Source organism: Clarias gariepinus, chromosome 8, assembly GCF_024256425.1.
Source record: "Clarias gariepinus isolate MV-2021 ecotype Netherlands chromosome 8, CGAR_prim_01v2, whole genome shotgun sequence".
Lineage (NCBI taxonomy): Eukaryota > Metazoa > Chordata > Actinopteri > Siluriformes > Clariidae > Clarias > Clarias gariepinus.
In genome coordinates, this window is record NC_071107.1 from 30,390,023 (window position 1) to 30,403,527 (window position 13,505).

The following is a 13,505-nucleotide window of genomic DNA, read 5'->3' on the forward strand; positions in this document are numbered from 1 at the left end:
ATATATGATTCAGACCATCAAACTCATTTTAATATCACACAGTAATACAAAATGCTTTAAATGATATCATTTATTAAGGGGAAAAAAGCTGTTCAAACTTGCCTGACCCCATGTGAAAAAGTTAGACTTTGGGGAAAATATTGAGACAAAGGTTAAACTTTTTGGAAGGTGTGCATCCTGTTACCTCTGGTGTAAAACTATCAGGGCATTTTATAAAAAGAACATCGTAGCAACAGTCAACACGGTGGTAGTAACGTGATGGTCTGGGGCTGCTTTGGCTGCTTCAGGAACTGGATGAATTTCTCTACCAGAAAATCCTGAAGGAGAATGTCCGTCCATCAGGCAGCACAGCAAACACCCCAGCAAGTCCAACTCCGAATTATTTTTTTTATTTATTTGAGTGGTATAATTATAATTAATGTTCGGATTTAAATCTGATTGGGGGGGGATTCCTCCCTAGCAATGTGAAAGACTTATTGTCAGTTAGTGAAAACACAGAAAATACTTTATGGTAATCAGTTTTTAAAAATAATTGGTGTGAAGTAGCATCAGGTACTGTGCTGCCCTCTTGTGGGATCCTGAGCATCACACTACTTATCTACTCTACAAAGAACACAAAAAAGAAACATGATAAAACAATATTTATTACAAATTAAAGTAACAACGAATAAATCTGAAAGCAGACTTATTCAAATTATTAAGTTTTCTACATATTTTTGTACTATTTTTATACAGTATAATACTTATATTTGCAAGCTGGACAAAAACATGATTTGGTATGTGTAGATTTTTTATGCATGTTTTTTTTTTTTTTTTGACATAATGACCTTATGAAAGGAAATACCAAGATCATTAAACAATAATGTAACATGGTGAAACAATATGTTATTTTAAAAAAATATTAAGCTTTCTTGAAGAAAGAATGCAGAGTGGTGGTGTTGTCTATGGGTCGTGCTCTCTTTGCCTGAGGTCCTGCCTGGGATTTGGCTCTGCTCTTTCCACGTGATGATGAGGACATTGTTTCAGCCATGACTGGGGCAGAAAGTGGTGGTGGTGGTGATGATGATGATAGGGACTTCTGCAGGTCAAGAGCATAGTGGTAGTCAGCGTGTTCTGGTACTTCCCACATCAACACTTCCTGTCCGCAGCGTTCGCAGGTGTGAAAGTCCTCTTTGCTGTCGGTAAAGTCGACATTCTGCGTGAGGATGTCTGCGCACGTCTGCTCCTCGACACCAGATAAAGTGCACGGAGAACCCTGTAGAGTGTGTTTGGTCTGAGATTTGTCCTCTGTACTTTCATTCACAAGGTTCTCGCTATGAAAGGTTTTATCCAATGTCTTTTTTTGGAAAAAAGAGGAAAGTGACGCATTTGAAAGTGCTGGTGCTTTCTGAGGTGTACCATGTGGAATGTTCCCACAGGAAGACAAGGCGAAGACATCCTTTTCTACGGCGCTTTCGTCTGCTTCTCTCTTTTTCTTTTCAGCAGCTTTTTGGAAGAGGGCTTGAATACCGCCCGGTTTCTTGGGGCTTGTTTCTGTTTTCGAAGCAGCTTCTTTTGGTTTTAGATGTGACTGGGTTGATGCTATGCCACTGCTGAGGAAACTAGTGATTTCTCCTGATGAATTCTCACTGAACTTACTGGCGGATAAATGGAGACAGGTGAGGGGAGGAGACCTAGAAGACAAGGAACACCAGTAATGATAATAATGTTCATTCCTAGGGCTGTATTCAGAGACAGATTACACATAAGCTCTACTCTGGGCACTGCGTACACACAAGTGCTTTTTGTTAAAATCCAGAAAAACAAAGCAACAGAAAAGCAAAAGACAGCCTCCAAATGAACATGGGGTACACAGCCATCAACAGGTCTACTCTAAACTAAGAATACATTATGAATATAAAGGGAGACATTAAAGAAACTACGAGGGTCATTCAAGTCAATACGGGACTTAAATTTATAATGATTTAAGGCATAAAACTGATTGAGATTTACCGGAGACTTCAAGCACAGTCTGATGATGATGAGTCCCTTTGCTGCCGTAAAAAACATTTGAATGTAAATCTGTAAATGACTGAGCATGATCCCGATCGAGTTGGCTCAGATCCCACTGCAGTCGTTTCGTGAACATTCAGTGAGTAGAACGCCTGATCCTTACAAAACTAATAACTTGTCGCCAACTTGAAGAAGAGACATCTGTCCATGTGAACTGTACACACAATCATTTAGCAACACCACTTGCACATTACAGGAACTCGGCTAGGAGTTACTGTTAAGTTATTACTTTAACTTTAAGCCATTCGGGCCATTAAAGGAGTTCCTGGGAGGTCAGAGTTTCAGATGTGAAACAAGTCATGAACTTTCTACTTTGATTTTATCTAAGCACTGGAAAATGTGCATTAGCATATAGATTAGATTTTATACAGAAATAAAGGTGGTTTTTACTTTTTTATTTTTGTTATTTTGCTCAATCAAATGTCCCAGCTTGACGTAAATACTCCAGGTATATTTAACCTTGATCCAGTAAAAATCTAAATCAGTTCATAAGCTGATTACGATAATAATTCCATTTGAATCTTATCGACATCAGGCACTTGCTCACAAGATAACATGCAAATGAAAATCTCTGACATATTAATGACCCAAAACATACAAATCTCGATGGCAGAGATTACTACACGAAATGACTTAGCAAAAGCCAAGCTCTGAAATAAATATCTTATAGGAGTCTGGCATATTGCTGCATGAATTATCTTAGCCGTAATGGCATTTTTGTGGAGAGTCTAACTCCACTCACCACTCCATTCATTATTTGTCAGCCTAGAAAGTAGTGCTCGTGAGAAGAAACCATGACCATTTACAGGCCATTTAAACTCATTTTACTCATCGTAAATAAATAACACAGAACCCTACAGGAACAAATCCCGAAATATTGTAATGACAGCAGGATTACTCTAGCTGTCTTGGAAAAGTGCTCGAGGTCCCATGTTGTTAAGTGGTCTAATGCGTGGAAGAGTCTAAAACAACATTAAACATGACTCACCAGGCTTCCTGGTGGCTGCCAGCAGCGTTGAGGCTCTTAATGATGGCAAAGCTGTCAGAGGAAATCTTTGAGGCTTCATAGCGTGCGAGAGCAAAGCAGCGAGAAAAACTGTTGGGCTTTTTATCTCCGGCCTGGCGAACGGCCACAGTCAGCTGCTTAGCGACTCGGCCATTCTGAAGTCAAAAAATTTATATACGTCATCACGAGAAGGGGGGGCAGCCAACACGGTCACACAGGACAGCATGACGAGCATTGAACACTCACCATTTCTTTGTCCTTATTAAGTCTCTCCTCCAGCTCAAGGGCCAGCTGGTGCAGCCAGTGCTGAACCTAAAGACCAAACAAAAAAAAAAAAAAACTGCAAAAACTACAGCACGCAATCCTTCCAGCAGACAACTCAAACATTAATATTACCTGTGTTTTTGTAGCCAGAGCCGACTTTCCTTGAAAGTTTTTGCTACAGCCGATGGATTTGGGAAGCTGCCTGGGTTTCACTGGCTCGAACTCGATGCCTCTGCACAAGTCATACAGCCACTGCCTAAACAAAAAAATTCAACACTTTATTCAGATGGCCCTAAATGACCACAGGTTTTGTTTAAAACAGACAAAGACTAATCCTAGTAAAACATAAGTGTTTTTTTTCTACAATATTAAGTGATCTCTTTTACTCAGTGTAACATTTGTGTGGTTTTCCCTTAATAACGAACACATCAGTAAAATCTGTAATCAGCTCAAATCCAAAACACCTTGTTTTACAGAAAATCTATAAAGCTATATCCCGCAAAGATGTTTACAGGAAAAAAAATAAAAACTATTATAAAGGTCATAATGTTACTGTAATAATTTTGTTGTCTTAAAAAAAATTTAAACATCTGTGAACCCCTTTATTTTAACTAGGGACCATAGTAACCAAGTAATTGTATTTATTACCACTTTTTACAACCGTGCTTGAACCTCCGGTAAACATTCAAACACACATTCACACACTATGGGCAATTTGGGAACGCCAATTAGCCTAATCTGCATGTCTTTGGACTGTGTGAGAAAACCGGTCTCATCGGAGGAATCCCAGCAAGCACGGAGAGTGCATGCAAACTCCATACGCCCAGAGGTTAGAATTAAACCCGGACCTTGGAGGTACAAGGCGACAGTGCTAACTACTAAGCCACTGTGCTTAGCTGTAGAAAATAAAAGATGCCAACTTGAAGGTAACTTTCCTATTCAAATAGCTTGTGCTTTAAACAAGGTGTAATATAATATATCATATCAGTAAATATTAAAACACAGGCTTATTTACATACAGGCACACTTGTTGTGTTTGAATTTTTTTGTACTTCTGCATATCACTAGTCACCTCCGAAGAAATGTATACAGTTATGTGATAGAAATGACACTCAACCCGCGAGTCAGACTTCTTCTCCTGATCTGTGTCACACCGCAGCATTTAGAGTCTTAGAGCACATAGAGTCTTACCCAGTCTTTTCTCCATAGTGTTCCTCCAGCTGCGCCCTTGTAAACTGAGTCAGCTCACCCATCTTCTCCACCCCCAGGGTCTCTGTGATTGAGACACCCAGTTTCCCTCCTAGATTGCGACTGAAACCCGGCCAATAAGAACATTGTTCACTGTATTGAATAATAAAACAATACATTTAAGCTTATGCCTTAATTGGGAATATACTTACATTTTACTGATGGGCAAAGTCATGAAGAGTTCAGACACTGATCCGAGAGGAAGCACAGTTTGCCGATTTGGTTTGTTGAGACCGCAGGCTAGCTTGGCCAATACCTGCACGAGCGATATTAAAAACTATTTAATGGCATGGCTAAAATTGAGTTTAGAGCTGGTCACATGATTATACATTGGGTGTTTAAGACTAAAACTAAAGTAATCACACATCCACTGCTAAATAGTGAGATCTTCAGCTCTGCTGCTAGCAAGAATGATCCGTTTAAAAAATAATAATTCAAAAATCACCTTGTTATGAGAAATCCCTGCAGAGCAGCGGAACCCAGTGTGCTCCTCCACGGCGGCCCTCATTTCCTCAACAATGATCGCTCCAACGGCCAAACACACCTCGGGGTAGCCCACACAGCCCGGTTCAAAACAGGCAGGCAATGTGTCGAGCCACTGCTGCAGACCGTTTGACCTCCGCTCCTCTATGTGCACACACAAATAAGTAAACTACTGTCGGTCCAGGCTTTACAGGAAGCATAGTTATGTTTTTGGCCACTTTTATTACCTTTATCCACCGGCGCATCTTCCTCTGAGCCAGGAACGGGGAAGCCTTGGACATAAGTGTTCCTCAGAAGTTTAGGGTCAATCCGTGATAGCTCTAGATCCCTCAGTCTCTTCTGGACGCTGCTGGTGAGGTCCATGTAGGCTTCGTCGATGCTAGCTCTCTCAATGACTGCAAATCGGGACATGACCTCAATAACTTCCACACTGGCCTCTCTGTAACTGGTCACAGGAAAAAAAAGAAACACATTCCAAATGTTTAGCATCTCAGAAAGACACAAAGAAAAAGAAAAAAACCTTAAAACTATGTTTTTACAGATTGAAGCAAGCAAATGCTTACCAGGTTAGATCAGCTTTGCCGTGTGACTCTCGGACTCTGGCCACTTGAAGATCTGGACACAGTTTCTTGGCATCATCTGCCCACATGTTTCTGGTCACACCATGGGCTCGGGCCTCATAACTGACAGCTATAATACTGATCAAGAGACGAGATTTGAAGACAAATGTAGCTTAATGACTGGAATCAGAATCTATATCAGTCTGAAACAGTTTGTTTCTGCTCACCCTCCTCCTTTCCATGTTTTGTACTGAGCCACGACGCAGGGTTTGTTCTTTAGCTGGGGATTAAACTTCTGCTCGACCTGCACGTAAAAGCAGTCCATGTCCACCAGAGCCACCACTCTGTCCTTCCCCACCTCCATCATCACACTGCAGCCTCAGCTGGAGCACCGAGCAGAGCTTACTCTGAAATGTTAGAAGCAAAACACTAATTCAAGCTAATTAGCCGTTTGAAAATATCTAAACATTCACACAGCCATCGAACAACAGATTAATGGTGCTGACCTGCGCGGAAATCCGATCAAAATTGATAACTAGCTTGCTAGCAACGTAAACTTCCCGCCTTAGCTATAAACTTCCGCACTGCGTGTTCTTCTTCTTCCTTGAACTCCAGTGTGTAAAATATCGCCACCTACTGGATTGGAGAGATGCAGGTCGTATTGAATCATTTTGAATCATTTTAGTGACTCGGTTCTCGGTACCAAAACTTCTCATTGGTCAGGACTCACGACCCTCAGCAACATTTTGCTGGAGCTGCACTGAGCGAATGAAGATAACGTAAAAGTTTGAAAATAGTTATAACAGTTAGGCGATTGGTTTCCTGACACAGATCTACCTCTTCGGTTCCGTCAAAAAGTATTTGCCCCTTTCCTGAATTTATTTATTTATTTATTTTGCCTATTTGTCACACTTAAATGATTGAGATCATCAAACTCATTTCAATATTACACAACCAGAGTAAAAGCAAAGTTCAGTTTTTACATGATGATTTCATTAGTTTAGGGAAAAAGCTGTCCAAACCTGCCTGGCCCTACGTGAAAAGACAATTTCCCCTAAACCTAATAATTTTTGTGGCAACAACTGCAATCAATTCTTTGCAGAATTACTTTTATTTAGCCACATTGGAGGATTTTCCAGCATGAATGGTCTGTTTAAGGTCTAGCACAGCACCTCAAACTCCAAAATCTTAATAAAATTTTTTGAGCCTTTTAGAGGTGGACTTGCTGGTGTGTCTGGGATCATTGCCCTGCTACATAACCCAAGAGGGCTTGAGCATGAGGTCACAAACATATGGTCGGACCATCATACTACCACCACCATGTTTGACTGTTGGTATGATGTTCTTTTTATGAATTGCTGTGTTAGTTTTTACGCCAGATGTAACAGGACACACACCTTCTCACACCTTGTCTCATTGATCCACAGAATATTTGCCCAAAAGTCTAGGGGATGATCAAGATATTTTTGGTCAGCAGTGGCAACTCTTGGAATTTGGAACCAACCTTGGAACTCCATGACTGCCATAGATGCCATTTTTGCCCCAGTCTCTTTTTTATTATTGAATCATGAACACTGACCTTAACTGAGGGAAGTGAGGCCTGCAGTTCTTAAGATGTTGTTCTTGGTAGTTTTATGAGCTCATGAGTTGTTGTTGTGCTTTTTGAGTAATTTTGATAGACTGGACACTCCAGGGAAGGAGTTATCCATTTTATCCATTTTTGAATGGCTCTCACCATGGTTCTCTGGAACAAAGTTTTAAATTTTTTATTTCTCAAACAGGTCAGCTGTAAAATGCCCTAAACATATGCTGAAAAGTGGTTAATAACTTTCTGCGTGGCATTATATTAAGTGAGGCGGTCAGAGAAATCACGTTCAGTGACATCACGTTAAGTCATCATAGTGACTTCATAGTGTGATGCCTTTTTTTTAGCATCTGCGGCCTATTCTACACACGTACTCATTACAAATGTTAACACTCACAAACTTACATCTCTCTTTCACACGCACGCAGAAAGACACACATACATCGCACACATACACCCACACCCACTAACAGATGTCTTACACACATATCACAAATCTTAACACACAGACTCACACCACACACACAAACATGCACAAACACATTTACTCGTCACTCTCGTCACACCCAAACGCCTCTCTCTCTCTCTCTCTCTCTCTCTCTCTCTCTCTCACACACACACACACACACACACTAATGCACTCAACAAATATTTAGGGCCCAAACTGACTTCAGCCCTATATAGTGTGTGAAGTGTGCCTGTTGTGCGGTGCACCTGGGCGATGATGGCTGTTTGGAGGTCTTAACACACTCAAATAACACACAGGTGGTGCGGTGCACCGCCTTTTCTAAAATTATGCCATAATGGTATTGGTATATCCTCTTTAAATGCATGTGCCCAATGTGCCCACTGTCTTTTTGGTGTGGCGCAGGGTGCTTGGACCTGCTTATTGTTGCTTGCAACTATATTTCTTCTTCCTCTTTTTATTATTATTGTTATTATTATTATTAAAGATTCTATTTACAGTACCAACACTGTATGTTGGTGTTTTGCTTATGTTTTGTGTTTGCTCCTAAATAAGCAAAATCACTGTAGTGCTAATAGTTACCTCGCCAAAGTAGCTGTTCCATCCCTCAATCTATAGTATATTTATTTGCTGATAATAAACAGAGATTTTCAGACTTCGTGCAATCGGGCCTGGCCGGTAAGTGTATGAAGGTGCGGAAGACACAACAACACAATAATTCTTTTAATTCCTCTTAAAACGTAACAATTCGGACACTCTTCTTAAACCCAACAGTAACTCTTACTCATTCACTCACTAATTGTCATCTATACCGCTTTATCCTGTATTTAGGGAGGGCCTGGAGCCTATCCCAGAAGACTTAGGGCACGGGGGCACACACACATACACACACTCACACATTTATTCACGTTTGTCATAGTAGCATGGCAAGCTTCTACTAAGTTGGAGCCAAAAGAAAAATAATGAGAAGAAGAAAATCAAATTTTGAAGATCATGTAATGTGCTACGTTGTTCTAATATCATTCTGTTTCTTTGTTTATTTGCTTTTAATTTATTTGCTTAGCATTAAGTTAAGAAGTTTAAAAACAAAAGTAAAAAAGGAAGGCAGACTGCCACGTGCAGCGCCTCACTTGGATGTGTCTAAGTCGCGAAGCTTGACTACCCTACGTTCTCCTACAAATGGACCTTGAGAGCTTGTTTGGAGGTTCTAGCAGGGTAGCAGCTACTTCTATACCAACGATGCTCGTCCATCTAGGATGTCCTCTTCGACCGAGCGCGCAGCTTCGGGAGGGACGCACATGGAGCGGTGAGGGAGGAAGGGGACACCCGCCTAGCCAGCCAGATCAGCCGAATCAACCCTAGCGATCAATGGGGTGACAGATGTCGCAGCCAGATCGCCCTCACATCCGAAAAGCTAATGTGGCGGCCTACATTTATATACGCGGATACACTGACTGTCGACTCGAAGTTGGTGAGTACTGAATGCGCACTGAAGGGGAACTGAATTAGAATTCTTTAACTATAAACATATAAGCTACAATAGATGTTAGAAATGCATGTACGTATAATATTTTTGTATGATTATTATTAAATTATATGTAGTAAATAAAGCCGAATTTAAGTCTCCCAGCAGGCTTTGTGGTTTATGCAAATATATGGTTCAGCTATTGGCTAGAGTCTCACTGAGGACTGCCTACAAAAACAGCAGCGTGGGGTGGCGCTAATGGGCGCTGGAATGTGTACAAAGGCATATAGGGGGTTTAATGTGTGATAAATAAAACTAGATATTATTTCCGTTTGTGTACCATAAGCTCTATTCTGTATACAGTCCTTAAACTATTTGTGCATAAAAAAATATTTGAATGATTTATTTATTATAACCACATGCAATGAAGCAGCAGTTACATTCTCCCGCCTCCAGATGGCGCGTCAAACGCACACTCATAGAACAGAATCACGCGGGTTCTATGAGATTTGGCGGTTAATTTTTTATTTTATTTTTTTTTTTATAAAAGCACGGCATATAAGATAAATATAAAAGGAACGTGCTTTGCTGTGCGACAGGGACATTTTACATAAGGTGGTCCATACTCTGAGTTACTGATTAGGCATTCATTAATATAGAAGAAATGAAAAAGCAATAATAGTTGTAAGACGTTCTAAAAAGAACAGTATCTTATGTAAAAGGAGCAAAGATAATTCGAATAATTCCCAAATTCGAATTGGTGGATTAAACATCAGACGCAAGCAGACTACTCTAGGCAACACGTTTTGTTTTTCTTTACTCTTTAAATATACGCAGATGAAATATTAGTAAACATTGTTTATTATGTTATTATGCCGTTTTTAAGACTACTGTTGGGCAATTATTACATTTATTAAATGCCACTGAAAACATAAAACAGTGACCTTGTGCCTCTTTTCTGAAGTAACACACCCACGCGCCTTATATTTCACACCGCGCCCCAAGTTATTTATCTGCCAGGTATCAGTCACGTGAACATTTCCCCCAGCCATGCTATTGGTCTATTGGCGTTTGATTGCGCAACCTCTTTATACAGAAGGACTTTCACGCAATGCGAAAACTTCCACCAGGACAGTTCTGAGAGTTTCTATCTCGGCGAAATATTTGTTCGTGCAAAAATGTCCGGAAAGGTTGTACTGCATTACTTTAACGGGAGAGGGAAGATGGAGTCGATCCGGTGGCTCCTGGCTGTTGCTGGTGTTGAGGTTTGTGCAGACACACTTTTAACTCCTGTTCTCCTTCAGGTTAAAGTTCTGTCATGTAATGAAAACTTGACTCATTTACAGTTCGAGGAGGTTCATCTAACAACCAATGAGCAATACCAGAAACTTGTGGACGGTATGTATACTGCACTGATTAACATTCCCTCAAACAGTCTCTTTCATGCAGCTACTTTAAATGTAACTGCAATTAGAAAATTAATTTTTTTTTTTTTTTTAATTTTTATTAAATACTTTATTTATTGCATTGAAATGTTTGTTACAGGTTGACATAATTAAGTGGCTTAACAGATATTTAAATATAAATAAGTATTTCATTTGATCATTACTGACGTGATTAGCCTATTTGTTATGAAAGGACTGCACTATTGGCTTGTATTAAACAAATAAAACAACTAGGAAGATTGCTGAAATGATACTGCAGCGCATGAGTACAAAATGAAAGGACGGTAAGAGCTGTCAACTTTATAGGGAAAAATGTGTTCTGAGGAAAATCATGAGTCACTGCCCCAATCACACACCACACCAACCAAGACTTGCATCATAAATAAAAAATATAGCAATGTTTAATTGTGAAAGTACTAGCATTTTTATATACACAATGTGACATGCACTCACAGGATCAGTATTATACTAATTAGTAAGGTTTAGGAGGAAAATAATTGTCATGGAGCATAAAGATTGGAGTTTGGATCAAAGAAAGTAGGTCCTGTGGTCAGATGAGTCTACATTTACCTTATTCCAGGGTGATGTGAATGACCTGATTAGGGTCAGGTCTGTCCTGGGATTGCTTCAGTTGGTCAGATCTGGGCTCAGAAACATTATGTGGCAATAAAATCAAGTCAATGACCAGTTTATCCCAGCAGTGGATTTTTCCCCCTAATAGCACAACAATACTGGCAAGATTTATTAGGCTTAAATTGTGAAATAGTGGTTCTAGGAGTATAAGGAATCATTTTCACACATGAATTAAAAATCTTTGGGACGAGCAGGAGAAGACATAACAAATTGGTTTGCCTTGGGTTTGTTTTGTTTTGGTTTCAGTCCAGGCAGTCTTTTATCAACTTACAGTTATTGGCCGCTTTCACTGGTCATATAGATTTTTTTGGTTCAATTAAAATTTGAATAACAACAGCCTATAAATAATATTTAGTTGAAGCTAATATGATCTGTAAGTAGAACATTCAGTTATGAAATAGTGTGTGGTTGCAGTAAATATTCATAAATATTATTGTCCATTATGAGCTTTAAATTTGTATAGTAGGAAATATTTTCAAAGAAATGCATCAATAAGGCCTGTGGAAGTTACTTCACATCAAGTAGTTTGACTGCAAAAAAAAGACCTTATGCACAGCAACTTATAGAAACCAACAGTTAGGGGTTCTCCAGTCAACTGGCTGCCAATCAGAACTGGTAGATAAGCACTTAATTTTTACTGATGGCTTGTCTCTCAACTGCCACATTGGGATTATTACCAAGTATCTGTAAAATATGTAAAAAAAAATCTTTTTTTTTTTCTAAACCAAAACCTTGGTATTGGCTGTTTCTGATTTCTGTGATCGGCCACAAAAACCCCGATTGTAGCACTACTATCAGCAGTAATAACTCTTTCCTGATGTTCAGATGGAGTGCTGACGTTTCATCAAGTCCCCCTGGTTGAAATAGACGGCATGAAGCTTATTCAGACCAAGGCCATCCTGAACTACATTGCCGGAAAATACAATCTCTATGGAAAGGATATTAAGGAGCGTGTTATGTGAGTGCAAGTCTTTAATAGAAGTCAGCGTACATTGTATATATGATGTACATATGTTATCAAGTTTACCAGAAACCATACTAAAATGCAGTCTTATTCTTCTTTTTTAAAGGATTGATATTTACTCTGAGGGTCTTAGAGACTGCATGGAAATGATCATGATTCTGCCTTTTACACCTGCTGACCAAAAACAGAAACAATTGGATAAAATACAGGGCAAAGCCAAGGGTTGTTATCTTCCAGCATTTGAAAAGGTATGCTTCTTAAGCTTTAGTTAAACTACATTCTTATGTGCATTATATGTAGAAATTGTATCTTCATCCGTGTGTGTTCCATGGCTCTCAGGCTCTTGCTCATTCCAAATACCTTGTGGGAGCCCAGCTGAGTTGTGCAGATGTGCACCTCCTTGAGACCACTCTCATGCTGGAGGAGTTGTTCCCGACAATACTCTCCACTTTTCCCAAAATTCAGGTCAGTGTTACAATCCGCTCCAGAATTATTAGCACACTTGGTGAAGGAAAAGGGTTATAAAAATATGTCTTTAAAGCAAACTCAAATGGAAGTAAATGTATTTTGGAAGCCCATTATCACTATTGTCAAAGTTTACAAATGCTTAAATTAAATATTATCTATTATAAATAATATGTCATGATTGCACAATATAATTTTAGAAATTTTCTTTTCTTTCAGGAATTTCAGAAGAGAATGAAAGCGATTCCAGCCATCAGTAAGTTCTTGCAGCCCGGCAGTCAGAGGAAGCCCCCACCCGATGAAGTTTATGCTAATACTGTCAAGACTGTACTGAGCCATCTTTTCAAGTAGAAGATTGACAGATCTTTAAGCACTTATAAGCTTTCTTGTGCCTTGTACAGAAGAGGGCTTATGTAAGGCATCATAAATTCTCTTTCAACGTTTAATACTGTGCCCTTTAGATTCAAGAAAGCAGAGCGAAGGGCTTCTGTTCAGTTCAATGTAATATATGATATCAGGCTAGATAAGGAGTTAGATAAATGTCTAATAGATTAGCCTAATGGATTTATGTGCATACTTTTGAGCATTGTGATGTAAATCCTAGTAACAACAATATAAAGAGGGGATGTTTTGTGGCCCGAGGGTTACTTACATTACTATGCAGAAAAATACTATGCACTAATAGTAGCCTGATAATCGTATTTTACACATTGGGCAAGGCTGCTGCTACTGTAAAAAAAAAAAAAAAAAAAAAAGGGCTTTTAAAACAATAAATGATTCAATGTTGAAACTAAGTGTCTTTTATTATTTAGATAATTCAGGTGATACTGATACATTTTCTAGATTTTATTTGCTCCACATCAATGCAC

General features: G+C 39.3%; 2 protein-coding genes across 2 annotated transcripts; one reads left to right on the forward strand and one right to left on the reverse strand.

Annotated features, from left to right (window-relative positions):
• Nucleotides 1-624: 624 nt before the first annotated feature.
• On the reverse strand, nt 625-6,148 carry polh (polymerase (DNA directed), eta). Its single transcript, XM_053501393.1, has 11 exons — nt 6,120-6,148; nt 5,841-6,020; nt 5,617-5,751; nt 5,281-5,498; nt 5,016-5,197; nt 4,723-4,826; nt 4,514-4,633; nt 3,455-3,578; nt 3,305-3,370; nt 3,041-3,213; nt 625-1,673 (listed from the first exon to the last, which is right to left on the reverse strand). The coding sequence occupies exons 2-11, from the start codon at nt 5,978-5,980 to the stop codon at nt 902-904; spliced, it is 2,034 nt and encodes a 677-aa protein (XP_053357368.1). The 5' UTR covers nt 5,981-6,020; nt 6,120-6,148; the 3' UTR covers nt 625-901.
• A 4,068-nt stretch (nt 6,149-10,216) lies between these two features.
• Nucleotides 10,217-13,401, forward strand: gsta.1 (glutathione S-transferase, alpha tandem duplicate 1). Its single transcript, XM_053502631.1, has 6 exons — nt 10,217-10,394; nt 10,476-10,527; nt 12,033-12,165; nt 12,278-12,419; nt 12,511-12,636; nt 12,856-13,401. Exons 1-6 carry the CDS (start codon nt 10,308-10,310, stop codon nt 12,985-12,987), a joined length of 672 nt encoding a protein of 223 aa, XP_053358606.1. The 5' UTR covers nt 10,217-10,307; the 3' UTR covers nt 12,988-13,401.
• The last annotated feature ends 104 nt before the right edge of the window (nt 13,402-13,505 follow it).

Bases quoted from the DNA above. Each gene is read 5' to 3' on its own strand.
- polh (XM_053501393.1), bottom strand. From the start codon at position 5,980: ATGATGGAGGTGGGGAAGGACAGAGTGGTGGCTCTGGTGGACATGGAC. The intron at 5,198-5,280 runs GTAATAAAAGTG...GTGTGCACATAG, and splicing joins AGATGCGCCGGTGGATAAAG to AGGAGCGGAGGTCAAACGGT. The intron at 3,371-3,454 runs GTAATATTAATG...TTTGGTCTTTAG, and splicing joins CTCTGGCTACAAAAACACAG to GTTCAGCACTGGCTGCACCA.
- gsta.1 (XM_053502631.1), top strand. From the start codon at position 10,308: ATGTCCGGAAAGGTTGTACTGCATTACTTTAACGGGAGAGGGAAGATG. The intron at 10,395-10,475 runs GTTTGTGCAGAC...ACTCATTTACAG, and splicing joins TGGCTGTTGCTGGTGTTGAG to TTCGAGGAGGTTCATCTAAC. The intron at 12,637-12,855 runs GTCAGTGTTACA...CTTTTCTTTCAG, and splicing joins CCACTTTTCCCAAAATTCAG to GAATTTCAGAAGAGAATGAA.